Genomic DNA, 27,317 nt, shown 5'->3' with positions numbered 1-27,317 from the left:
AAGCAATGGGTGGAAACTAATCAAGGAGAGAAGCAACTTAGGATAAATTTCCTGACAGTGAGAACAATGAATCAGTGGGACAGAAGTTGCCTCCAGAAGCTGTGAATGCCCCAACACTGGAAGCCTTTAAGAAGATCTTGGATAGCCATTTGTCTGAAGTGGTGTAGGGTTTCCTGCCTAGGCAGGGGGTTGGACTAGAAGACCTCCAAGGTCCCTTCCAACTCTGCTGTTGTATTGTATTGGAGTGAGCCTCCTGTATCAGCATTCATGTTTAGCCTTTGTGGTTCTCCCGTTCTCCATTGCCTTCCTATCGGTTTTCACTTCTTGCAATAGTGTAATAACAGTTGTACTAACACTTACAATAATATTAATTGTTCCTATCACCATTTTATTTTCATTGTGGTCAATATTTTTTTTCTTATCTTTTGGGTTACAGATGGAGGCGGACAAACTTATGGTCCCCCCCATTGGGGGCCAAGGTTCTCAGAGAAGTAGCGTCTCTTCCACCGGTCCTCGCGGTGAGTGAAAAGAAAATGCCCTCCAGCCCCCCCCCCCCAAAAGGATGTATGAGTAAAAATGAACATGTTCCTAAATGCACTTATTGTATGGCATATTCATACACGGACGAGCAATATATATTACCATTTGACTTAGATTAGTAAAACACAAAGCGTGTTAAAAAAAGATCTATATTCAAAATCCAATGTCTAGGCCTGTGTGCCGGCTACGGCCCGTGATGTGGTTCGATGCAGCCCAAGGGCCGTCCCGGGCCACTTGCGTTGCTTCGGTCCAGTCTACCCAGTGTGAAGAGGAAACATGCCAGCAGTTGTAATTAGAATGAATAGAATAGAATAAGAAAATTCAGAATAGAATAGAATTGGAACTGGAATTGGAATGGAATGGGATTGGAATGGGATTGATAATAGAATAGAGCTAGAATTAAAATTAATAGAATGGAATAGAATAAGAAAATTCAGAATAGAATAGAAAAGAATTGGAACTGGAATTGGAATGGGATCTAGAATAGAATTGGAATTAGAATGAATAGAATAGAATAAGAAAATTCAGAATAGAATAGAAAAGAAAATAGAGACTAGAATTAAAATAGAATAGGAATGGAATTGGAATGGGATTCAGAATAGAATTAGAATTAAAATGAATAGAATAGAATAAGAAAATTCTGGATAGAATAGATGGAATGGAATAGAATAGAATAGAATTAGAATGAATAGAATAGAATAACAGAGTTGGAAGGGACCTTGGAGGTCTTCTAGTCCAACACTTCAAAGCGTGGTTCATTTTTAGCGATAGGTGGATTTGTTTTTTGTCGTTCTGTTGTTGTTGAAGGAATTGTGTGAAAATTAGGGAATTAAATTGGGTTGTCATGCTGTGTGAACACCGCAACTGTCCTTTTTTCACTCTTCCTTTCTCTCCACTTTAGCCCAGGACGTCCTGGTTTACCTGGTGGATGACACTGTGGTGCGCCTGACGATGGACAACCTGCCCTCCGTCACAGCTCACGAGTTGCAGCGCATGGTCCTGGATGTGCTGAAGCTGCCCGAAAGCGCCCAAGAGATCTTTTCCTTGTGGCTCGTCTCCCCCTTCCTTGGTAAGAAGACTCCGAAGGCCGCCCCCTGCCCCTCCCTTCCCGGAGCTTCACCCTCAGCGGAGCTTCAGCAGCCTTGCTGGTTGAGATGGCTTTGTGGTGTGTGCTCGCCTTGGAGGTCATCTAGTCCAACCCCCCGCCCAAGCAGGAGACCCTACACCCGTGAGGGTGAACCATTGCGCCGTCGCCCCAAGTCAGATCTGCGTGGCGTTTCTTTCGTGAGCTTCTGTATCCCTGCAAACGACGAAACAGAAGGTCACGAAAGAAAAAGGATCGGACCTCTTGTCGCGCTGCCGGTGGGTCTCTTGATGCGCATATGTGCATGCTTGTGATCGTGCATGTCTGCGCAAGTGCGTATATCCTTGCATGCCTGTGAACGCTCATGCGCGAGTGCACCTTTCAGTTTGGGCACTCGGTGTCTAAATGGAGAACCCACAACTTCTGGTGGCAAGCGGTTCCACTGGTTCAGTGTTTCTCAACCTTGGTGACTTGAAGTCCCGTGGACTTCAACTCCCAGAATTCCCCCAGCCAGCTCTTAACACTGTTAATTGTCCTCACTTACTAAGGCTTTATGAAGCACTACTCATACTTCATGTGACCTTGATGCTGTGCCTTTGTTTATAGCAATAGCAATAGCAGTTAGACTTATATACCGCTTCATTGGGCTGTCAGCCCTCTCTAAGCAGTTTACAGAGTCAGCATATTGCCCCCACAGTCTGGGTCCTCATTTCACCCACCTCGGAAGGATGGAAGGCTGAGTCAACCTTGAGCCGGTGGGATTAGAACCACTGAACTGCAACTAGCAGTCAGCTGAAGTGGCTGCAGTACTGCACTCTAACCACTGCGCCACCTCGGCTCTGTTTATACAACCAAGGATTGCAAGAGCTTTTGGGGCTGCTACTGCAGCACACGGCTGGCTCACGTTTCAGCGATGATCGTCCCCCAGGATTCCTTGTGCGCTGCAAACTGGTTTTGGGGGCCAATGGAAGGGCGTGGTTATAAGCCCCCTCCTCTCTTTCTGTGTTGCAGGGGTTCAGCTGAAACCCAAACACCAACCGTACAAGATCTGCCGGCAGTGGCAGGAGCTGCTCTTACGGTTCACCAGCTGCCCTGTGGATGAGATCGTGGAAGGTACTTGCGGGCTCTCCCTGGGCAAAAGTGATGCGTATAGAAGGCCCGGCTCTAATCCTTCAGAGAGCTTTCGCGCCGCTCTGCACCTACAAGCCCAGAGCAGGGGTCTCGGGCGCCATTTCATTGAGGGCCGCCTCAGGGTTGTGTTTGACCTCGGGAGGTGGGAGGGGCGTGGCCGGGAGTTTGATATCACCCATGTCGGGGACACCTGTGGTGGTCAAGTACTAAGGCAAGACTTCCCTCAGACCCTCCCTCCCTTCCCTCCTTTCTTCCTCCTTTCCTCCCTCCCTTCCTTCTTTTCCTTCCTTCCAACCTATCTCTCCTTCCGTCCCTTCCTTCCTTCCTTCCACCTTCCCTTCCACCCTATCTCTCATTCCTTCCAATCTATCTCTCCTTCAATCCTTCCTTCCTTCCTTCCTTCCTCCTTCCCTTCCTTCCACCCTATTTCTCATTCCTTCCAACCTATCTCTCCTTCCTTCCTTCCTTCCTTTCATTTCTCCTTCCTTCCCTTCCTTCCAACTACCTCTCCTTCCTTCTTTCCTCCCTTCCTTCCTCCTTCCCTTCCTTCCAACCTATCTCTTCTTCCTTCTTTCCTCCCTCTCTTCCTTCTTTTCCTTCCTTCCAACCTATCTCTCCTTCCTTCTTTCTTTCCTTTCTCCCTTCCTTTTCCTTCCTTCCAACCTATCTCTCCTTCCTTCCTTCCTTTCTTCCTTCCTTCTTCCCTTCCTTCCACCCTATCTCTCCTTCCTTCTTTCATCCCTCCCTTCCTTCTCTTCCTTCCAACCTATCTCTCCTTCCTTCCTTCCTTCCTTCCTTCCTTCCTTCCTTCCTTCCTTCCTTCCTTATTTTTCCTTCCTTGCTCTCCTTTCTTCTTCCTTCTTCTTCCTTCCCTTCTTTCCTTATTTTTCCTTCCTTGCTCTCTTCAGAGCGGGGTTCCTACTGGTTCGGACCGATTCAGCCGAACTGATAGTGGTTTTCTGGCCTGGGTCGCCAGAACTGGAGTGACCCAGGCCTACCACGCCTCCGAACCGGTCCTCCGGTCAGCATGTTTTTCTTCCCCTTTTTTATGTTCTACGCATGCACAGGTCTATTTTTTGGTAACTGTGTACCCACTCTCCATCCGTCCGTCCGTCTGTCCATCCATCTGTCCATCCATCCCACCCAGCCACTCCCCATCCTTTTGTCCATTTATCCATCCATCTATCCATAAGGGGATCCCAGGACACTGGAACAGTCATAAATATGAGTCAATTGCCAAGCATCCTAATTCTGACCCTGGGGATGCTGCAACGCTCGTAAGTGCAGAAAGCAGGCACGGATCCATTTTCCAGGGCCATTGGAAGGTCACACCGTCACAAAATGAAGGGTTGCACAGTTAAGTCGGGGATTACCTGTGGCTGATACGGTTGGAGGTTTATGGAGCATATTTACAGATAGTCCTTGACTTACAACAACAATTGAGCCCAAAGTTTCTGGGGCCCTCACTTGTCCAAAGATCACATGACACACACACCCCTTGCCAGGACATGACAACTGTCATAAATACCAGTCAGTTGCCAAGGGTCTAAGTTTTGATCACATGACCATGGGGATGCTGCAGTGGCTTTAAATCACAGCCTGTCCCATTTTTTTTTCTCCCCGACTTTCTCGTAGACGAACCCTCACTTCAATTCCGCAGAAATATCTTTTTTTTGAGAAGGAAGGAGCTGCAGGTGAGTTCAAAGCGAGTCCGGCTGATCCTTGCAAAATCCATGTATGGGTTTAGGGCAGGATGTGCCCCCCCCCCCGTCAACCCTTACGATATACCAACACCCCATAGGTTGAGCAGTTGTCAGTTCGAACGACTGTACAGTTTCCTAACGATGCCGTAACTGATTCATAAAAATCGAGCCAATGTTTTAATACAAAACCCAGTGATTTATTAACAGCTTCAGTAGGCAAGATTTATTCGCAGCCATTTCTTTTGCTTTGTCTATCTGCTTCTGAACTTCGCCCCTGTTCCTTTCCTCCCCTCACTCTGTGTCATAAATCACATTACCCAATAGATAAACCCATCTCAAACCAGCTACTGTAATCTGAGATCCGGCTCCGCAGACGGTACGTGTGGAATGTCAACATGGAGAGTTGACATCTACAGCAGAAAATGTCAATGCTTCATTTCAGAAACCCAAATATCGTTTTAATCCTTGCTGAATAGAGCTTCATTTTCTTTGCTCTTAGAAGTCTTTTATTTATTTATTTTAAAGAGTTTTATTATCTTTCAATTGCAAAAATGAACACTCCATCTTTCCTTAGGCAGTGCGTCGTCTGGGTACAAACACCTCTGTGCAATATCGTTTCTCTTTTGCCACATCTTTCACATTAACATTATTTCCCTAAGTTTAGTATTATAATATATTGAGCATTTAAACGTTATAGAACTCTCCATTTTTCTTCTATCTTCTAATAATAGTATATCAACATTGAACATCATTATTCTTATCATACACATACTAACAGTTTTATATCTTTATCTCAGAGTATTGTCTAATTTTTTAGCTTTCATTTCCAAACTCCTTTCTTTTTTCTCCAACCATTGGTAAAATACTTCCCAAATCATATAATATACAGTTTGCTCTTTCTCCTTAATTGCTAATGTTAATCTGTTCATTTCTGCACATGCTAATATTTTCCTTATCACCTTCTCATCAGTAGGGATCACTACACTTTTCCAATGTTGTGCAAATACAATTCTAGCTGCGGTTAATACATGAATGATTAAAAAAAATTTTTTAAGTCTTTTAAAAAAACCAGGTATGGTATGGTTAAAGGAGGCGGTGGCTCAGTGGCTAAGATGCTGAGCTTGTCGATCAGAAAAGATCGGCAGCTCAGAGGTTCGAATCCCTAGTGCCGCGTAACGGAGTGAGCTCCCGTGACTTGTCCCAGCTTCTGCCAACCTAGCAGTTCAAAAGCATGAAAAAATGCAAGTAGGAAAATAGGAACCACCTTTGGTGGGAAGGCAACAGCTCTCCGTGCGCCGTTGGCGTTGAGTCATGCTGGCCACATGACCATGGAGACGTCTTCGGACAGCGCTGGCTCTTCGGCTTTGAAACTGATATGAGCACCTCCCCCTAGAATCAGGAACCGCTAGCACAAATCTGCAAGGGGAATCTTTATCTTTACCTGAGAGAGATGGGAATTTTGGTTATTCCAAAAATTGGGGATTTTTCTACCCAAATCCTTGTTTGTTTTGGGGGTGCAGAGGGGTGTGGGTGACAGGGTAAAGAAAACTCAGGGTTGTATAATTTTGGATTGTCTTTTTGCCATTATGGAATCGTTAAAAAACCTAAATTTCACGATTCTTTGTATGACAAGAATGCAGGAAAGGAATGAATGGATACGTAAATTAAGGATATGTAGATATATCATTCACTTTTGATTGAACGCAGTTCATCCTGTGTTTAAAAGGTAAAGTTCCCCTCACACATACGTGCTAGTCGTTCCCGACTCTAGGGGGCGGAGCTGTAACTTTGGACAGTCGCTAAACGAACTGTTGTAGTTCGAGGACTACCTGTGTTCACCTGGCGTGATGTTGCTAGCTGATAACTTTTAAGGTTCTGTATTGATTTTCCCCCCCTCCAGATTCAGGATGAAGACGTTCTGCGGCTCTTGTACGAAGAGGCCAAGCACAACGTCCTGGAAGGGAGGTTTCCGTGTGACCCGGCCGATTGTGACGCGTTGGGAGCCCTGGTTTGCCGAATCAACTTAGGCCCCTACAACCCGGAGCAGCACACGGCTTCGTTCCTGAAGTAGGTGGAACCCAAACAGCAAGTCAATTCTGTGTTTCTCAAGAAAAGTTTCTTTGAAGCAGACTGGTGAAAAATTAAGTTTAGTTTAGTTTACTTTACATTTACTTTTTACTTTACTTTATTTTTTACTTTTTACTTTATTTTACTTTTTACTTTACTTTTTATTTTACTTTTTACTTTACTTTACTTTTTACTTTATTTTACTTTTTACTTTACTTTTTACTTTACTTTACTTTTTACTTTCTTTTACTTTTTACTTTACTTTTTATTTTACTTTTTACTTTACTTTACTTTTTACTTTCTTTTACTTTTTACTTTACTTTTTATTTTACTTTTTTCAGCCTGTTTGCCCTTGTTCTTATTGTCCTGTACCAGCTGCCAGAAGGTAATAGTTCAAAAAAAAGGTGCCCAGGATGAGATGGATCCTTCAGAAATCTTTAAGAGTTAGAAATAATGGTGAAAAACATGTTCAGGCAGTCCTCGACTTACAACAGTTCATTTAGTGACCGTTCAAAGTTACAGTGGCACTAGATAAAGTGACTTAGGACCATTGTCCACAGTTAGGACCGTTCCAGCATCCTCATGGTCGTGTGATCAAAATCCAGATGTTCAGCAACTGACTCCTGTTTATGACAGTTGCTGGGTCCCGGGATCACGTGATCCCCTTTTGCAACCTTCTGACCAGCAAAGTCAATGGGGAAGCTGGATTCACTTAGCAACCATGTTGCGAAGAGCTGCGGTGGTGCAGTGGTTAGAATGCAGCACTGCAGGGCTGCCTGCCAGCTGCCTGAAATTTAGCAGATCGAATCTTGCCAGCCTCAAGGTTGACTCAGCCTTCCATCCTTCCGAGGTTGGTAAAACGAGGACCCAGATTGTTGGGGGGGGTGAAGACGCTGGCTCTGTGAACCCCTTAGAGAGGGCTGGAAAGCACTGTGAAGCGGTACATAACTCTAAGCGGTATTGCTATTGCCCTTCCTTCCTTCCTTCCTTCCTTCCTTCCTTCCTTCCTTCCTTCCTTCCTTCCTTCCTTTCTTTCCTTCCTCCCTCCCTCCCTCCCTCCTTCCGGGTTAGAATGCAGGATTGCACGCTAATTCTGCCCACAGCCAGGAGTTCAATCCTGACCGGTTCAAGGTTGACTCAGCCTTCCATCCTTCCGAGGTTGGTAAAACGAGGACCCAGATTGTTGGGGGGGTGAAGACGCTGGCTCTGTGAACCCCTTAGAGAGGGCTGGAAAGCACTGTGAAGCGGTACATAAGTCTAAGCGGTATTGCTATTCCCCTTCCTTCCTTCCTTCCTTCCTCCCTCCCTCCCTCCCTCCCTCCCTCTGGGTCAGAATGCAGGATTGTAGGCTAATTCTGCCCACAGCCAGGAGTTCAATCCTGATCGGTTCAAGGTTGACTCAGCCTTCCGTCCTTCCGAGGTTGGTAAAACGAGGACCCAGATCGTTGGGGACAAGAAGCTGACTCTGTAAATGGCTGTAAAGCACCGTAAAGTGGTATATAAGTCTAAGTGCTATTGCTATCTTCCCTTCCTATCTATCTACCTACCTGCACAGTAGTTGGAATGCAGGATTGCAGGGTAATTCTGCCCATTGCCAGCAGTTCGATCCTGACCAGCTCACTCAGCCATCCATCCTTCCCAGATCAGTAAAATGAGGACCCAGATTGTTGGGGACAATAGGCTGACTCTGTAAACCGCTTAGAGAGGGCTAGAAAGCACCGTGAAGCGGTATATAAGTCTAAGTGCTGTTGCTAACAACTGCAGTGATTCACTCAACAACGGAGGCAAGAAAGATCATAAAATGGGGCAAAATTAATTAAACAAATGTCTGACTTAACAACAGACATGTTGGGCTCAGCTGTGGTCCTAAGCCGAGGACTACCTCTATCGATTCTGTTCTCTTCTGAAAGCAGGGAGGGGGAGCAAGGACTGGGAACCGCTGGCCGAGGGGGAATTTCTGTTCTTCTTTCATTTTTGTTTTCCTTTCCTTCCTTCCTTCCTTCCTTCCTAGAGAGAAGCTGGATTGCTTCCTGCCCTCCCACCTTTGCCATCGAGGCCACAAGCTCTTTTCCAGCCTTCGCAAACGGACCGGCTCCCGTCCGCCCGTCAGCGAGCAGGGTCTCCTGCGGGCCTTTCGCGAGGTCCCGGAGGCTGGGGCTTGCGAAGAACACGCCACTCTGCTCAGGTTGTACCACGCCTACCTGCAAAAGTGCCACGAGCTTCCTTATTACGGGTAGGTTTGGGTGGCTGCGTGGAACCAGGAAGCCCAGGAGAAGTTTGGCAAGGCGTCAGTCACAGATCACAACTGACGCTCTTTTGTCCGTCTCTCTCTCTTTTTTCCTCTCTCTCTCTTTCTCTCGTTCTCCTTTCTTTTTCGTCTTTCTCTATTTCTCTCTTTTTCTCTTTCTCCCTTCTTTATCTCTCCCTTCTCTTTCTCTGTCCCTTTTGTTTTCTCTCCCTTTCTCTCGCTCTCCTTTCTCTTTTTCTCCTGTATCTCTCCTTTCTTTCCCTCCTCTTTCTATCTCCTCTTTCTTTCTCTTTCCTCTCCTTTTCTCTTTCTTCCTCTTTCCCTTCTTTCTCTCTCTTTTTCTCTCCCTTTCTCTCCTTTCTTTTTTTCTTTCTCTTCTTTCTTTCTCTCTCTCTCTCCTCTCTTTTTCTCTCTCTCCCCCTCCCCTCTCTCTGCAGCTGTGCCTTCTTCTTTGGGGAAATAGACAAGCCGGTTCAGGGATTGCTACATCGGGCTGGCCGCAAAGCCGTGACGGTGGCCATTAGCCTGGAAGGCGTCTATGTCATGGACACCAAAGAGAAGGTAAACTGGGAAGGGCTGTGTGGGGGTTGGCTGAGCCATTTGGGGGTCTTCGCCCTTTTTATTGATTTGACTTACCGGGTAGATGAGATGACCTGTTATTAGATTAGATTAACAGAGTTGGAAGGGGCCTTGTAGGTCATCTAGTCCAACCCCACTTCCAAGCAGGAGACCCTGCACTGTTTCTGACAGAGGGCAGTCCAGTCTCTTCTTGAAAGCTTCCAAGGATGAAGCTCCCACAACTTCCGAAGACAACTTCTGTTCCATGGGTTGATCTCACTTATTCAGTACAGGGGGATCCTCGACTTACAACCCGTTCATTTAGTGATCAATGTTACAACAGCACTGAGAAAAGTGAGGACCGTTTTTCACACTTACGACACATTGCGGCATCTCCATGATCGAAATTCAGACGCTTGGCAACCGACTCATATTTATGACGGTGGCTGGGTCCCCGGGGTCACGTGGTCCCCTTTTGCCACCTTCAAACAAGCCAAGTCAGTGAGGAAACCCGATTCACTTAACGACCCTGCTACTAACTTAACAACTGCAGCAATTCGCTTAACAACTGTGGCAAGAGAGGTCGTAAAACGGGGGCAAAACTCAATGAACAAATGTCTCACTTAAGAACCGAATTTTTTTAGTTAGTTTATTGTCGTTGCACCTCGTGCAACGAAACTAAATGCTCTCTTCAGTGTACATTACAACAGTAAAAATAAAACACAAAAACATACCCTTCCCATTCTATACAATTGAAATGAAAACCCCTGATATTGCCTTAATATTGCACTATACCGTAGAATTCAACATAGTTTCAGCTCTGGGATAGAAGCCGTTTTTCAACCTATTTGTCCTGGTTTCTATTGTCCTGTACTGGCTGCCAGATGGTAATAATTTTTTAAAAAAAAGGGATGCCCAGGATGAGATGGATTTTTAAGGGTGTTTTGAACTTTCTTAAGGAGCGGGAACAATAAAGCTCTTCCAAAGAGGGGAGAGGGCAACCACTAAACAAATGTCTCGCTCAAGAACTGAAATTCTGGGCTCAATAGTGGTCGTAGGTCGAGGACTACCTGGAAGGGTTTTCTTTTACATTTGGATGGCTAATCAAGGCTCAGATCCTAGATGGGACAAAGTTGATGACAGGCCCTTCTCTCGTTTCGCCTCCCGGATAAAACATTTCTGCCTTTTTCTGTAGTATGTCCTGCTGGGCCTGAGGTTCCAGCAGTTATCGTGGGATCACACGGTTCCAAACGAGGAGGAACCTATCCTGTGGTTGGAATTCGATGGGGAAAATGAAGGCCAGCAAGTGAACAAGTTGCTCAAGATTTACTCTAAGCAAGTATGTGTATGCTGGGGGAGCTATTTGAACTTTAATGGGTGTGTTTGTGTTTCCCATAGTAATTTACATTACAATTACCGTATTTTTCAGAGTATAAGATGCACCTTCCCCCCCCCTAAAAAGGGTGAGAATTTGGGTGCGCCTTATACACTGAATGTAGTCCCACCCACCCACCGTCCCCCCACCCTTTGGCCTCTGCCTCCCAGCAATTTACCTCCTTGCAGCAAACGGGGGAAAATGGGGCTTACGGAGGCTGCCATAGGCCATAGCAATCCCGGCAGCCTGAAACAGCTGGTGAGAGGGGGGGGCCCTGCTGAAACTGAAAGTGAAACTGGGAGGCAGAGACAGATTTTTTTTCTTCTGCTAATCAGGCTGTTTGCTGCAAGGAGGTAAGTCAATAACTACAAATGCCTATACAATGTTCAAATTATCAGATTTATTTCTTAAAGACTGCTTTATTGTTGCTCTAGGCAGCTTAACGAAATGAAGAAGCTTTTTAAAATAAATGCTCGATCTGAAGAGAGGCCCAGTGCTGTTGTCTCTTCTTTTAAATAGCAGAGAATAACATAGACTTCCAGAAAGCCACATCAATTTTAACAGCATCTGTACAAGTATAGTCTGAAATGTAACACTGCAAACAGTGTATATCGTCTGTACTGCTTGCTGTTTGCTACAAGGAGGCAAATTGCTGGGAGGCAGAAGCAGATTTTTCCCCCCGTTGTTTTCCTCCCCAAAAACGCGATGCGTCTTATATTTTGGAGCATCTTATACTCCAAAAAATATGATAAAATTATTTCCTGGGCTCAGTTGTCATCGCAATTTGAGGACTGCCTCTATCCTTTTTCTTTTCTGGCATTCCACTTTTCTTCACTGTTCTCCAACAGAGTGCTAGAATATACAGTCAGTCCTCAACTTACAACAGTTTATTTAGTGACCGTTTCAAGTTACAATGGCACTGAAAAATGTGACTTAATGACCGTTTTTCGGGCTTACAACCGTTACAGTCTTCCCAGGGTCCCACAATCAAAATTTAGGTGCTTGACGACCGACTTGTATTTATGACGGTAGCAGCGTCTTGGGGGTCACGTGATCCCCCTCCTAACACGCAAAGTCAATGGGGAAACCAGATTCACTTAACAGCCAGGTGACTAATTTAACAGCTTGCAGTGATTCGCTTAACAACTCTGGCGACAAAAGTTGCAAAGTGGGGCAAAACCCACTTAACTGATGTCTCGCATGGCAACATAACATGTTGGGCTCAATTGTGGTCGTAAGTTGAGGACTACCTGCCATCTCTCTTTACAGGCCGAGCTGATGAGTAGTTTAATCGAATATTGTATTGAGCTGAACGCATCTGCCAGGGGGCTGGATTCGGAGCCCGCCACGGCCGCAGTGCCCATGTCTGATCAGCAGCCACCCAAAATTCAGCGACAGAGCAGCGTGCTCTGTAGCCGGATCCAGCGCTTAGCCACCATAGACTACGTTGAGGAAGGTAAGCTGGGGAAACTGTGGGTAGCTGTGAGAGGGATCTTGCAGTCTTAGTGGACAACCAGCTCAATAGGAGTCAGCCGTGTGCGGTGGCAGCCAAAAAAGCCAATGCAATCCTAAGCTGCATTAACAGAGGGATAAAATCAAGATCAAGGGAGGTGCTAATACCACTCTATAAAGCCTTAGTACGACCACACCTAGAATCCTTTATCCAGTTTTGGTCACCACACTATGAAAAAGAGGTTAAGACTCTAGAAAGAGTGCAGAGAAGAGCAACCAGGATGATGAGGGGACTGGAGGCTCAAACATACGATGAACGGTTGCAGGAACTGGGCCTGGCTAGTCGAGGGAAGAGAAGGACCAGGGGAGACAGGAGAGCATCTTCCAATAGTTGAGGGGCTGCCACAGAGAGGAGGAAGGAGACGAGCTATTTTCCAAAGCACCTGAAGGCCAGACAAGGAATAATATGGATGGAAACTGACCAAGGAGAGATTCAACCTGGAAATAAGGAGAAATTTCCTGATAGTGAGAACAATCAACCCATGGAACAGAATTTGCCTTCGGAGGTTGTGGGAGCTTCATCCCTGGAGGCTTTGAAGAAGAGACTGGACTGCGACCTGTCAGAAATGGTGTAGGGTCTCCTGCTTGGGCGGGGGGTTGGACTAGATGACCTACAAGGTCCCTTCCGACTCTGTTAAATCTGAATTTTAAAAAAAATGGAAACCAAATTTGTAAATAGGCTGTCTAAAATCCCAGTGTGCTCACGGGGCTAAAAAAAATTATTTGGCGATTGCCTGATTCCTGCCAATAGGATTTGTAAATTATAGTTCCCAGCTTTGCGCACCAACCGATATGTGGTCAACAAACCCTGGTTAGGCTGTGATGTATGAACCCAGACACTGATTGTTGTAGGGTTGGTATATGGTGTGGTGGCACAGTGCCTAGAATGCAGCATTGTAGGCTACTTCTGCTAACTGCCGGCAGTTCAGTTCTCACTGGCTCAAGATTGACTCAGTCTGCTGTCCTCCGAGGTCGGTAAAATGACCCAGATGGTTGGGGGCAAGAGGTTGACTCTGTAAACTGTTTACAGAGAGGATTGTAAATCACCATGAAGTGGTATATAAGTCTTAAGTGCTATTGCTTATTGTTCTGCTATGGTATTCATGCCACGGTGTCATAGTGGTTAGAATGCAGTATTGCAGACTAATTCTGCCCACTGCCAGCAGTTTGATTCTGACCGGATCAGCCTTCCATCCTTCTGAGGTCAGTAAAATGAGGGCCCAGGTTGTTGCGGCAATATGCTGCTTCTATAAACCCCTTAGAGAGTGCTGTGTTGCAGACTAATTCTACCTACTGCCAGCAGTTCGATTCTGACCAAATCAAGGTTGACTCAGCCTTCCGAGGTCCCAGGTTGTTGTGGGCGATGTGCTGACTCTGTAAACCGCTTATAGAGGGCTGTCAACACATTCTGAAGTGGTATATAAGTCTTAAGTGCTATTGCTTCGTGCTCTTATCTCTACTTATACGTGTCTCTGCTTCTTCCTTGCTCCAGGGAAAGAGATCAAGCGGGTGAAACCTCGTCGTACGACATCCTTCTTTGGCCGCCAGCTGTCGAACGCCCCTACCTCCTACTCAGCGGTACGGGCAGCTGAGAACTTAGAACAGGGCTGATCCCCATTTTTGTTCCTGGGGTAGAAAGGGGACCAGATCACTTTGGGGGCAAGTTGACTCAAAGGCCAGCAGCCTTGACTCTGCCTCCAGGTTGTACTTGCTGCTCTACCTCCAACTCCCTGTGTAGATTTCCTTACAGTGTCCGACTTCATTCCTGCGCTCAGTCTTACAAGGGTTGGGGCCGTCAAGAATCTACCAAGCTACCTTAAATCCAGATGTTTGAGTTTGTTCCTAGCATTGCAGCAGAGCTGCCGTAAGAGATCCGTTCTCCTTGCTTGCATAAGTGTTACATTTTCCCCCTCCAAACTTATTTGGCCACGAGTTGTAATCCTCAATTGCTGATTTCTTCCTGCTTCTGTATGATTTGGGGGGGGAGGATTATGTCACAATCCCCATCTTCTGTGTGAATCAGAGTTGTTTGTAGCTCAAACCTTTGGAATGAGACTCTGTTTGAGGGAAGGGGAGGCATTTTGAGGTGGTGTGGGGGGCAGAATGATAAAATGACCCCTTTTCTTTTTTTTTTGCAATGGACTGTATATTTGAGGAGGGTCTCTTTCCTCTGTGCCTGGAAATTTCTGCGCTGTTTTGGGGGCTACTGGCTTCTCTTTTGTCCAACACCAAGAGAAATGCATCTGGGTGATCGCTGGTTTGTATCCCCCTCTGAATTTCTGTTTGGAAAAAAGAGTCCACCCCCCCCCCCCCGTTTAAAACAAACAGACTTCCATTTTCAGGCTCTTGTTTGTCCACTTGTTGACTTTTACCTAGGGAGGTGTTGCAATAAAAACAAGAATTTAAAAAAACACACCTGCGTGACATTCCTTTGAATTGATTAGTTTCCCCCAGTGCTGGCACTAATTAAATTCATGTTTGGCTAAGCCACAATTAATTCTGGCTGCTCAGATTAGCAGAAAGGGTGTTTTAAAGGCTGATTGTGTGATGTGACCTTCCATTGCAGTCACGGGAAGTGGATAGGTCTACATTAACAAAACAGGGTGTCTGTGTTTGCACATGTAGTAAGTTACAATTGGGGCGGGGGGAAGCATCACACAGCCAATATGCGTGTGTGTAATATCTCCACAGGGACGCAGGGGCTCGGTGGCTAAGACACTGAGGTCGATCAGAAAGGTTGGCAATTTGGCGATTCGAATCCCTAGCGCCACGTAACAGAGTGAGCTCCTGTTCCTTGTCCCAGCTTCTGCCAACCTAGCCATTCGAAAGCATGTTAAAAATGCAAGTTGAAAAGTAGGCGCCACCTTTGGTGGGAAGGGAACAGCATTCCGTGGGCCTTCGGCATTGAGTCATGCCGGCCACATGACCACGGAGACGTATTCGGACAGCACTGGCTCTTCGGCTTTGAAACGGAGATGAGCATTGCCCCCTAGAGTCAGGAACGACTAGTATATATGTGTGAGGGGAGCCTTTACCTTAATATCTCCATCCCACCCAAAATTAGAATGATAAAATAATGAGCAAAATTTCTACAAGCAGTGAAGCGTTTCAGAAAATGGCTGAGTTTCTATAACATGCTTGCCATACTAAACCTAGAGTTTGGTTTTCCACAATGTCCAGCATATAGGAATTATGCAGGTAGTCCTCGACTTACAAGTTCATTTAGCGACTGTTCAAAGTTGCAACGGTACTGAAAAAAATGACTTATCCCATTGCAGCATCCTCGTCGTTATGTGAGTTACATTTGGATGCTTGACAACTGACTCACTTTTATTTGGGTTTGCAGTGTCCCGGGGCCATGTGATCCACTTTTACGACCTGAGAAGCAAAGTCCATGGGTTGTGAGGACAATTCATTGGAACAGTTATAGGGGCTTCCATCCCTGGAAGTTTTTAAGAATAGACTGGACAGCCACCTGTCTGAAATGGTCTAGGGTCTCCTGCTTAAGGGGCGGGAGTGGGTTGGACTAGAAGACCTCCAAGGTCCCTTCCAGCTCTATTCTGATTCATCCTTTTGCGCAGGAACTTTAGTTCTAGCCTCCTCTCACTGCTACCAATAACCATTTGTAAAAGAACTTCTTGTCACTTCAACCAAATGGAATCGAGGGTCTTTCTTTTCTAGTGACTCAGCTGGGGCAGGTCTGACACCGATTTTGAAAAGGATAAGGAATCATGCCCCGAAGGGGCAGCTGTGATTGGCATTACCGGGCATGCTGCAACTGTTTACAAACACTTGATGGGTGAGGATCCTTGTTGCTGTTCCCAAACTGGTCCACCAGAGGGGGGTGAGCAGCTGCTACAAATTTCTAGACTGCTAAAAGGCCATAAACCTCTGGAGTTTGCAGTCCTCGGGGTTGCCAAGCCTTCCGTTTAATGCTTAAGACAAGTTTGAAGAAAAGACTAGTATTGCTTTGGGAAATCCGCCTATAACCTGTGAAAGCAAAGATGGTTGAGGCTTTGAAAAAAGTGCAAAGAAGAGCAACTAAGTCGATTAAGGGCCTGGAGACAAAAACCTATGAAGAACGGCTGCAGGAATTTAAAGAATTCCTAGTTTAAAGAAAAGAAAGACTTGTGGGGGGGGGGACACATGATAGCAGTGTCCCAGTATTTGAGGGGCTGCCCCAAAGAAGGGGGGGGGTCAGCCTATTCTCCAAAGCACCAGAAGGCAGGACAAGAAGCAATGGATGGAAACTAATCAAGGAGGGAAGCAGCCTGGGATTAAGGAGAAACTTCCTCGCAGTGAGAACAATTAGCCAGTGGAACAGGTTGCCACCAGAGGTTGTGGGTGCTCCATTATTGGAGATTTTCAAGAAGAGACCGGACAGTCACTTGTCTGGAATGGTGGTCTGCTTGAGCAGCGGGATGGACTAGAAGACCTCCGAGGTCCTTTCCCTCTCGATTATGATTAACCTTTTGCGCAGGAAGGCAGAGCTGAAGAAGCATCTGGGATGAGAAGCGAAACATCTTCAAAGAAAAACCGGAAAGTCCAGTTGCCTCTTCAAAAAGCACAGCAGAGTTTGCGAAGCTCAGTTTAGAGGAGGGATGCAGGCGTGGCAAAGATAATTGTGTTCTTCCTGCTTTGTGGAGCCCGGCTGCAGCCAAAGGTATGGTGTGCAGGATGGAGAGTCATCACTTCTGCAGATCACTTTGTGGTGACTCACCCAGAGGATGCAGAGCACGGGGCAGCATGCCTGATCTCTGCTGAGGGTGACGTGACCCATAATTCACCTCCCAGTTTGCACGTCTTTCTGTCTGTAGATGATGATAAAGATGATTGGGGTGTGACACGAGAGCTAGAATAAGTAGGATGTTGGAGGCGGCTGCCCAAAAGTTAACAGAAATAGGATTTCCCCTCCCAAGTTACTGGTTTCCCTTGACAAAGATAGGTTTGCTCATCACTAGGTTAGTCCAATAGGGGCGTGGTGGCTCAGTGGCTAAGACGCTGAGCTTGTCAATCAGAAGGTCAGCAGTTCGAATCCCTAGTGCCGCATAACAGAGTGAGCTCCCATTGCTTGTCCCAGCTTCTGCCAACCTAGCAGTTCGAAAGCACGTAAAAAATGCAAGTAGAAAAATAAGAACCACCTTTGGTGGGAAGGGAACAGCGTTCCATGCGCCTTTGGTGTTTAGTCATGCCATCCACATGACCACGGAGTCGTCTTCGGACAGCGCTGGCTCTTCGGCTTTGAAACACAGATAGCACTGCCCCCTAGAGCCAGGAACGACTAGCACATATGTGCAAGGGAGGAATCTTTACCTAGGTTAGTCCAAGACCTAAAAAGCTGCATTCACAAGTCAGGCTAATCCTCCCCAGTTTTAACCAGGATTAGGTTGAGTGTATAATCTGCAACCAGCTCAGTCCAGTTTGTATTGGGCAAAACCAGAAAATGATGTAACACAGGAACAAAGTTGGATGTGTTATAGGAACTTAACCCGTGAATCAGAAATGAATTTTCTACAATTTTTTGTAGCTCATTTGCCAGAGGTACTTTCTATACACAGAAGAAATTAGACTAGATTAGCATCAGAGGTTGGTATTCAGCAGGTTCTGAAGAACCGGGAGTGGAAATTTTGAGTAGTTCTGAGAACGGGTAAATACCACCTCTGACTGGCCCTGCCCCCTCCTGAGTCTCAGCTGATTGGGAGGGAATGGGGATTCTGCATGGGCACCTTTCCCTGCCACACCCATAGAACCGGTAGTAAAAAAAATTGAATTGCACCACTGGATAGCATAATGCAGTGTTTCTCAACCTTGGCAACTTGAAGATGTCTGGACTTCAACTCCCAGAATTCCCCAGCCAGCATTCGCTGGCTGGGGTATTCTGGGAATTGAAGTCCAGTCATCTTCAAGTTGCCAAGGTTGAGAAACACTGGCATAATGGTCTCTTCTATGGTTCTCTTTAAAATAAGATTGCATCATTTTTGGTCCAGTATATTGTAGGAACAAGTTCTCAATACAGGTAGTCCTCGACTTACGACCTCAATTAAGCCCGACATTTATGTTACTGAGAAATTTCCTAAGAGAGCTTAATCCCGTTTTACGACACGTTTCTTAAGTGAACCACTGCAGTTGTTAGTCACAATGGCTGTTAATTGAATCTGGCTGCCTTGTTGACTTTGTCAGGTTACAAAAGGGGATCACCTCTTCCTGGCACACCGCATGTGTCACCTGAGTCAGTTGGCAAGCCTCTGAATTTTGATCACGTGACCAGGGGATGCTGCAATAGTCATGTGAAAAGGGCTCCTATGTCACTTTTTTCAGTGCTGTTTTAAAACCGTGAACGGTCAGTAAGTGAACTGTTGTTAAGTCGAGAACTACCTGTATTTTAAGTCAGTATGTTATTTACCTGGGACATGACATGTTCTGGGAACAGAAGCAGCGCTGCATTTCCAGCCACCTGGATTTCGAAGTTAGGATATTGCATGAATCCATCCATTACCTGAAGCCAAGCAGGAGAAACCAGTCAGGGATTGAACAGCGTTTGTTGTTTCCATTCAGCACACACCACTTCCTGTTGGACTGTGTCACAGGCAGGCGGGATCCGAGTCCCAAATAGCATCAGAAGCAGCAGGTCTGGCCTCATCATAGAGGCCCCTGGGGAGCCCGTGACTCATCCTCCGGATCAGCCTTGCAGCTCCCAGCTCAGGGATACAAAATGTGCTTCCCCCCCCTCCCCCTGGCTTCATCCTTTTGTATGATGTTTGGTGTGGAAACAACATCAGTTGTAAAGGATTTTAACACAAAGGGCTAGCATGTCGGCTTTTCAGCTTGCTCTTCCTTCTCCCCTTCCCTCCCTCTTTGGATTCGTAGGAAGAGAAGTCATCTTAAGCAGAGATGATCAAATGTATTTATTGTAAGGGCTCAAACCAGCTTGCAAGTCCAACTGACGCCTGAGTCAGCTACCTTGTGATCATAAGCATCCATAAAACTTGGTATAGGTATTTGTTCCCTGCTTGTACAATGCATTTAACCCAATAGTATAACCTTAATCGTCATTGCATATCATAGATACAATGGAATTGGGTTATTTTGTTTTTTAAAATGAGATTAGATTAGAAATCTAATCTCCAATCAGATTAGAGTAGGGATTCATTGGTTAAACTTGATTTGTATCTCTCTCGGGAGCACTTTTTATGGTTTCCTGTTTATTTTCTATAAAGCCACATAAATAGGTTTAGTCAATAACTGAGCTAGGAAAATTGTACACACACGACATACGAGAAACAATGCAGAAAGGATTCACCACCCCTTTATATTACGGGTTTAAAACACAGTGATGTGTGTTCACCAGCCTCTTTAACTAATACACAATCTTTAACAGCCCCGCCCACTGCCTTCCAAATGTACAACTCCCATGGCCAGAGGAGCAAGGACAGAATCTTCTATCTATCTAAAAATGGCTGTGTGTATGCGTGTGTGTGTGTACACCAGCATAACTCTGGAACACCTCGAACAAATTTCAACCACACTTGGTACACAAATGACTTACTCTCTGGAAACAAATACTATGGGGGGGGGGGGTTAAGATACCCCTAACACCCCTTTGGTGTGTGTGTGTGTGTGTGTGTGTGTGTGTGTTTCAGCATTACTTTGACTTGACACTACGGATGTAATTAATTCCTTTTCCTGTCTAATGCAGGATTAGCATAAATAAATACCTGGGTTATCAGCTAGTACAGAACAGAATATCACAATTGGAAGGGACCTTGGACGTCTTCTAGTCCAACTCCCTACTCAAGCAGGAGACCCGACACAAATGCGAGACAAATAAATGGCTGCCCAATCTCTTCTTAAAATCCTCCAAAGATGGAGCGCCCACAACTTCTGAAGGCAATCCGTTCCAACTGGTTAATTGTTCTCAGTCAGGAAATTCCTCCTTAGTTCTAAATTGGATCTCTTCTTGACAAGTTTCCACCTGTTATTTCTCCTGCCTTCAGATGCTTTGGAGAAAAGGTTGACTCCCTCTCCTTTGTAACAACCCCTCAGATATTGGAAGGCTGCTATCATGTCACCCCAGTCCTTCTTTTCAATAGGCTACCCAGTTCCTGAAACCGTTCCCCTAATCATCTTGGTTGCTCTTATAAATAAGCTATTTATAATAGCTTATACATAAGCTATTATCCGGGCTTATTATATCCCCGGATAATAAGCCCAATAAGCTTATTATCCGGAGAGGGCTTATTTTCAGGGAAACAGGGTAGCATGTCCACTTTATCCATCAGTGCAGCTATTAAGAAGTGAAAGAGCTATTAAGCTTGGAAATGAAGTCTCAGCTCCTAAAAGACTGCTGCTTTTCAGATGTTATTGAACCTTTACAGCAGAGCTCAGGGAGAAGATTCCAGATTGCAGAACATCTTGTTCTGCACTACCCTGTGAGGCTGCCAACTTCGTGACATCGCAAAACTGCCTTCGAAAGTAAAAATAACTTGCGAAAAAGAGTTTTCCCCCCTTCAATTTTGCTATCCATCCCAAACCTGGTTCAATGGAAAGATGTATGAATCAGTAAAGAGGTTAAAGGCCACGACTAACAACAGAAATAGAACAACTATTACGGATACTTCTAATTATAGATGATATTCTAAGCAGGAATCTTCAAACACCCCCCCCCCCAGTCCATGGAATGGCATCGGTGTGGGCAACACAATCAAGCAAAGCCCCATCCATGGGATGTAGGCAGCATGTGAAACCATACCCACTTCAGTCCACAGAAAAACCATTCTCCCCGGAACTGGTCCCTGAAGCCTCCAGGATGGGGCTCAGCCAGGTTCACTTCAGGTTCCATGGAACGCCGACACCCAAAAGGTTGGGGGGCTTCTGCCCTAAAACTCTACTGTGCACAGACGGTACACCCCAAAAGACACATAGCCTTTCTCTTTAGAGCAAAGCATGCACAAAAAAATGTTTCCAACAGTTATTTTTAAAACTAAATGGTGGGCCGTTTGAACAGGCCCTTTCCTTGCCCCACAGGTCTCGTATCAATGAAAAGAAGTGCTCCATTCCATATTTACACTGTGGGAGGGAATTGCGAAGAAGAACTGGGCAATTTTTAACAGTTCTGAATACCATTCGATGGCTTTGGCCTTCAGGAAGTATTTGGTCCACTTTTGATGTGAAAGCAGATGCTGGAACTCCTCTTCATCGCTGGAAGCTTCCACAAATTTTTTCAGGTTGTTGAACTGATCAAAACACCTGATGTCATCAATCTCGACGCCTTTATCAATCAAATACGTGATACACGCTTCCACGTCACTCCAGCTGGGTGTGTCACTCAGGGCCATCCAGGCGAAGCAGGAAAACTCTTGCAGAGACGCCATCCACATCTCCAGGTAGTCGATGCAATGACTGTAGAGGCGACGCACGGCCTCGGAGAAGGCATCACATCCGGCCTCCAGGCCCTCCTTGCGCTTGTCGGCAAGCATCCCCTTCACCGTCAGGGACATGAAGTTCTGGGCTCGACGGTCAAGCAGGATGGTGTGCACGGAGTCCAGCGTCTTCATCACCTCCACCAGGGAGTTATTTTCCCGCTCCATCTCCTCGATGTGCAAATGGAAGGCGTTCATCAGCGAGTGCATGTGCCAAAGGTAGAGCTCCCCGAACTCGTGCTCAAAGAAGCTCTTGAGCACGGCGGGCGGGTTGCTCTGGCTCAAGAAGAAGGACTTCAGGGCCGAATGCATCTGGAGCAGCTTCGTGATGCCTGGGAACAAGGAGAGCCAGCGGGTCCTGACGTGGGAGAGCAGCCGCTTGTATTCCGCCTCCACAAAGTCACAGTATTCTTGCAGGGGCTCCGTCCGCACCGCGTAGATGTGGAAGTACTGGTAGATCTTGAGGATGATGTTCTCAACGTCCACCTCGAGGGCGTCTGCTCCGTGGTGGATGCAGTTGTGCAAAACGTGGGCAGGGCAGTGCACCCCGATCAACGTCTCTCTCTGGAGGGATTTCTTCAGCCTGGTGAACACGACCCTCGCCTCTTCCTCTTGCCCAACGTCACCAAACATGGTGTTGCAGTTGTCCCCCGCGAACGCCACACACTTCTGAAGCAACCTGTGTTTCTTAAGAGCTTTGACCAGAGAGTCTGAAAGATCCATCTCAGTGGGACTTTCCTGGAGTTCCAGGAGTTTGGTCTTCAAGCCGCCGTTCCTGTAGTCGTAATATTGGATGAGTACCGGGACCATTTTCAGGGCCCTGTGGCTGCTGTCATCTATAGCCACCCCGCAGAAAGGGATGCCATGTTCCTCCAAGGCCTTCAGGTCAAGGCTCACTGCATGTTGGGCAAGCACAGAGTTCTCGAGACTATCTGTCCTGGTCCAGGTGTTGGAAAATTTCTGCGCTATCTCTGTGTCAGGAAATATTTTTCTGAACAACTCAGACGTGCGGCCTGTTGTTTTGTAACTGTTGCAACTTGGGATGGTGTGCAAGGGTAGCATGCTGTCCGCTGCAGCAAGAGCATCCTCAGCTTTCGTGCCTGGAGTCCCCAGAAATTCGGTCAGCTTTGCAGACCAACTATCTCCTCCAAGAGCTTTCTTGTGCTTTTCGGAGGACATGTGGTAGTCCAGGTCACTGGCACCTTTATGTGCAACTGACACAAATGTGCCAGCTTTGCAGACCAAGCACTCCGCTTCATAGTCATCTCTACCTTTGCGGAAATGAGGATATTTCTGCTTCAGTTTGTCGGTAAAGACGCATTTTCGTTTAGGCATTTTCTATGTTGGGTGTGGCTCCCAAATCCAGCCTGGGAATACTGTAGCAACAAAGTACAAGAGCAAAGTCAGGATAAACGCTAACAATCAATATATTCAATCGATATATTCTATTTTGTATTAAATATTTATTCTACACACATTTAGTATGTTTATAATTAGAAATATTTTTTTTTTGCTTACCAAAACTGATTTAGGCTGAAGGATGACACTTATTGAAGGTTAAGTTTAGCAGCTGTCTTAATTTTGATATTCAATGTCCAGAGAGTCATTCTTGAGACATTGTGCTCCTTAGCTTATTCTGATCAGTTTCAATTTTGAAGAAACGTCTTTTTGTTGTTCTTATTGTCACTTAAATAGTTACAAACAGCAACAAACATTTCACATATCTAGGGGAATAGAAGAGAGATCAGATTCTCTAGTAACAGGAAGTGTTTCTGGCCTTGATCTCAGCACTTCCTAACTCTAGGATCTGGCTGGAAACTGACTTAAGATTCTCTGCTCCAAAACTGCAGACCTGCACCAAGCCACCCCGTCCTCCCACTCTTATCCTAGATATAAGATCCCACCTTTTTATTGCTAACATGGCCGTGGGCACAAGCAGATACTGCACTGCACGTGTAGCCATGGAGAAAAACGTGTATTTAAAGCCTGGACCTTCCTCGGCCAAATGCCTATTTCCCCAATGGGTACGCCTTGATGCCAAGGTGGCGCAGTGGTTAAAATGCAGCACTGCAGGCTACTGCTAGATCAGCAGGTCAGCGGTTCAAATCTCACCGGCTCAGGGTTGACTCAGCCTTCCATCCTTCCGAGGTGGGTAAAATGAGGACCCAGATTGTTGGGGGCAATATGCTGACTCTCTGTAAACCGCTTAGAGAGGCCTGGAAGGCCTATGAAGCGGTATATAAGTCTACTGCTATTGCTATTGCTATTGCTATCATCTTTATTAGGATTTATTGTCTGCTTTTTTACAGGGGGAAGAAACAGTACTCGTAGCTACTTAGGTAACAATATTCAATGAAGTACAGTATGCATCGGCTCCCTTAAAGTTTGTTCCCCTTCAACCCTCCCCATCACATTCCTTCTGTCCTGGCCTCTTTTCTGCTTTGTGCTCCTTGGGGCTGACTGAATTCTTTCGCGTTGATCGTGGGGCCACCAAAGAGCTTTTAAGATGTTTTATGACGGTATTATTGCTAGACTCTCGAACGACAATGAATTAACGCAACACCGGACAACCACGCCAAATAGAAAAAGAGGTAAAGGAAAGGGTGCAAAGCCGTATCTGAGTGCAAACTCCAGACCATGGAACAAGGACGCAGGGCTTTCTGTATTCCGTTTGCTGGCCACTTAGTGGCTGTCTGGATTCTTGCAAGCTAGCTAGGGCAGTCCCACAGATCCAGGCACTCCTAAAGAGGGTGTCCCTCTAGCCAACCCCCTTGCGCCTGTTAATCTCACCTCATAGAAGGCAGGCACACAGAGAAAGCTCTGGGTGCCTTCTTTCCTTTCGGTGCCCTCCAAAAATCCTGGAATTGAACTCTCACGCATCCACACACTCACCCTACGCACAAGCCTGGATGGAGGAAAATTCCATGCAGCTCCAGGGAGGTGATGGTGATGGGGGGGAGGGGGGGGAAGAGGAAGTAAAACAAGATCCGGCTGCTGATTCGCCATTTTGCAGATCCTCCCCCTCCAAGCCACCACAAATAGCCGCATCCTACAGAATTCAATCAAAAGGTGGGGGGGGGAGCCGCCACCCTTAGGGTGAGTTTGCACATTTATATAATTCTGCGGTTGCTGTTCTGTTTGGAAAACCAACACATGCGCACACAGGATTGTTTTTTCCCCCCTGGATATATACAACACAGCGAATATGGAACAAAGGGCGAGAGGCTGGATTTCTAAATCCCTCTAAATAAACAAATAACAAAGTATTGACTGTGTTTCTTTTTTACTTCTTACTTGACTTGGTCTTCCAGATGCCTTGTGCAACAGGTCACAGTCACAGAAACTGCACGCCCCACATCAATTAAGCATGGCCTTTAACCCTAGTCTGTGTATTATGTTTAGGCACCTGACGCCATTGTTTGTGCACAATGACACAAATACACATTTGTGCAGGCATACTGATTTGTAAGCCACGATTTAGGGCTCACAGGAACATAGCTTCACTATTTGTTTAACAGACAAGAATAAAAACACTTGACGGCTTAATTCAGAATGCGATTCAGTATCTGGATTTAGATACCCTGTGTGCCCCACTATGGTTCACTTGGTTTTAGTTCGGTATTTTGGAAGCCGTGGCTCCTGGCTGACTGTAGTATAATTTATCAAGGGAGGTGTGGTGAAGTTTTGTGCAGACTCAGAATTGTCAGCAACGTCATGGCCCACACGCCAGCCTCCTTAAACTTCTGCAAATTCAATCATCTCCAGGAACCTCCATCTGACATGGCTGCCCTTTTCTTCTTAGGACTCAGACTGCTGAAAAGGCAGAGCTTTCCATGACAGTGGAAAAGCACAAGCAATGAGTCATTATTTTCTGCGGACATTTCTTTACAGCTAATTATCACCAAGAAATTAAAAGAGGCTTGCTCGTAGGGAGGAAAGTAATGGCAAATCTAGACAGCCTACTAAAAAGCAGAGGCATCACCCTGCCAACAAAAGTGCGCCTATTCAAGGCGATGGTTTTCCCAGTTGCCATGGATGTCTGTGAAGGTTGGACCATAAGGAAGGCTGAGCGCCAAAGAATGGAGGCCTTTGAACTCTGGTGCTGGAGAAGACTCCCGCATTGAGTCCCTTGGACTGCAAGACCATCCAACCGGTCAGTCCTAGAGGAGATCCACCCTGGCTGCTCTATCATCTATCTATCTGTTTATCTATCTATCTATCTATCTATCTATCTATCTATCTATCTATCTATCTATCTATCTATCTATCTATCTATCTATCTATCTATCTATCTATCTATCTATCTATCTATCTATCTACCTACCTACCTACCTACCTACCTACCTACCTACCTACCTACCTACCTACCTCCTGTGAGTCCCTTGGACTGCAAGGCCATCCAACTGGTCAATCCTAGAGGAGATCAACTCTGACTGCTCTTTAGAAGGCCAGATCCTGAAAAGGAAACTCAATGAGAGTTGAATGAGCCATCAAATGAGAAGGAAGGACTCCCTGAAGAAGAGCCTCATGCTGGGAACAATGGAGGGCAAAAGAAGAAGAAGGGGACGGCAGAGAGTGAGGTGGCTGGATGGAGTCATTGAAGAAGTCGGGGTGAGCTTCAATGGACTCCAGATAATGGTAGAGGACTGGAAGGCCTGGGGGAATGTTGTCCATGGGGTCACGATGGGTTGGATACGACTTCGCAACTAACAACACAAATTACCCCCTCTGAGCTGCAATTGTCATAGAATATAAAGCTGGATAAAATAATAAATGATAAAACTGAAGAAAGAAAACATAAAGAAGTAAAATCATCCAAGTGAGAAAACTCATTGGCACCAATCCAATCAATCTCATAAACATCTGGGAAGGGAATTGAGATTTCTAAGGGAGGCCATTCCAACAGATGGAGGCCACCTCACAAAACTCTACCCCCTTCTTACTCTCCCAAGTGGAGGGGACTAAAAGGATCTCCAATAATAACCAGTATTTGCAAACAGTGGTCTGAAAATACTTATGGAGCCTAATCTAATGAGTGGCTCTAAAAGGTCAAAACAGCATTCTGAATTGAAGCCCGAAACCTACCGACAGGCAATGGAGCACCCACAACATGGGTGTCTGAAGCAGCATCCAAGTAGCCACATTTCTGTGTAATCTTCAGTGGCACATGGTGGCGATCTGATCAGGTGGTCATAAGGTCCAGCTCTGCACCAGGCAGAGTTGGGCATAGGACTCCTGCCATGGCCTCCACCGTCCATCCAGCAGGATTTCCATTTTGAGGACTTGCTGACAGCGACACCCCATCTGAAGTTAAGGCTGGAGCACACAGGTGGTCCTTAAACAAAACGTACATCTGGTTAATATTTACCTTCAGCCTGTTTCATCCCATAGAAATAGACATCCTATCTGGCTTCTACAGCATACCTGGCCCCATCCAGACGGAAATGTTGATATTGATGTCCCAAATGTGCTTTTTTAGGAAGGCAACTGGACTTTCTTGCCTCCTGAAAAAACACCTTTGGGACAACCATGACCTGGATGACTGCGAATCTCCATAGAGATTGCTATTGATGGTAATGGTCCTCAAAGCAACTGCTATCCTGTTAAAGTAGGGGTGAGGGAATTGACTCTTCGGGACCCCCCCCCAATGAGCTATTAGGGCAATCTCTTCTCACCTTCC

General features: G+C 46.0%; 2 protein-coding genes across 8 annotated transcripts; one reads left to right on the top strand and one right to left on the bottom strand.

Moving 5' to 3' along the window:
- Positions 1-108: 108 nt before the first annotated feature.
- FRMD8 (FERM domain containing 8) lies at positions 109-14,609 on the top strand. Its single transcript, XM_087705350.1, has 10 exons — positions 109-518; positions 1,442-1,609; positions 2,636-2,737; positions 4,391-4,449; positions 6,359-6,525; positions 8,537-8,758; positions 9,211-9,334; positions 10,527-10,670; positions 11,976-12,162; positions 13,711-14,609. The coding sequence occupies exons 1-10, from the start codon at positions 437-439 to the stop codon at positions 13,827-13,829; spliced, it is 1,374 nt and encodes a 457-aa protein (XP_087561476.1). The 5' UTR covers positions 109-436; the 3' UTR covers positions 13,830-14,609.
- Positions 3,564-26,953, bottom strand: LOC106548293 (uncharacterized). 7 transcript variants are annotated; one of them, XM_087705349.1, is made up of 5 exons: positions 24,428-24,626; positions 23,156-23,361; positions 21,339-23,013; positions 18,622-18,714; positions 3,564-6,588 (listed from the first exon to the last, which is right to left on the bottom strand). In XM_087705349.1, exons 3-4 carry the CDS (start codon positions 22,970-22,972, stop codon positions 18,711-18,713), a joined length of 1,638 nt encoding a protein of 545 aa, XP_087561475.1. In that variant the 5' UTR covers positions 22,973-23,013; positions 23,156-23,361; positions 24,428-24,626; the 3' UTR covers positions 3,564-6,588; positions 18,622-18,710. The 7 variants fall into 7 exon arrangements, with proteins under 7 accessions (XP_087561475.1, XP_087561472.1, XP_087561468.1 ...); XM_087705346.1 differs by lacking the exons at positions 3,564-6,588; positions 18,622-18,714; positions 24,428-24,626 and adding an exon at positions 26,723-26,953 and having other exon boundaries at positions 19,100-23,013; XM_087705342.1 differs by lacking the exons at positions 3,564-6,588; positions 18,622-18,714 and having other exon boundaries at positions 19,100-23,013; positions 24,428-24,625.
- Between the last annotated feature and the right edge of the window lie 364 nt (positions 26,954-27,317).

Source organism: Thamnophis sirtalis, unplaced genomic scaffold, assembly GCF_051295495.1.
Source record: "Thamnophis sirtalis isolate CommonGarterSnake01/CBP01778 unplaced genomic scaffold, rThaSir2_p1.2 scaffold_2, whole genome shotgun sequence".
Taxonomy (NCBI): Eukaryota; Metazoa; Chordata; class Lepidosauria; order Squamata; family Natricidae; genus Thamnophis; species Thamnophis sirtalis.
The sequence above is the reverse complement of the archived record's forward strand: the minus strand, read 5'-3'. Positions and strand labels throughout refer to the sequence as shown.

Bases quoted from the DNA above. Each gene is read 5' to 3' on its own strand.
- FRMD8 (XM_087705350.1), top strand. From the start codon at position 437: ATGGAGGCGGACAAACTTATGGTCCCCCCCATTGGGGGCCAAGGTTCT. The intron at 519-1,441 runs GTGAGTGAAAAG...TCTCCACTTTAG, and splicing joins CTCTTCCACCGGTCCTCGCG to CCCAGGACGTCCTGGTTTAC. The intron at 1,610-2,635 runs GTAAGAAGACTC...TCTGTGTTGCAG, and splicing joins GCTCGTCTCCCCCTTCCTTG to GGGTTCAGCTGAAACCCAAA.
- LOC106548293 (XM_087705346.1), bottom strand. From the start codon at position 22,972: ATGCCTAAACGAAAATGCGTCTTTACCGACAAACTGAAGCAGAAATAT.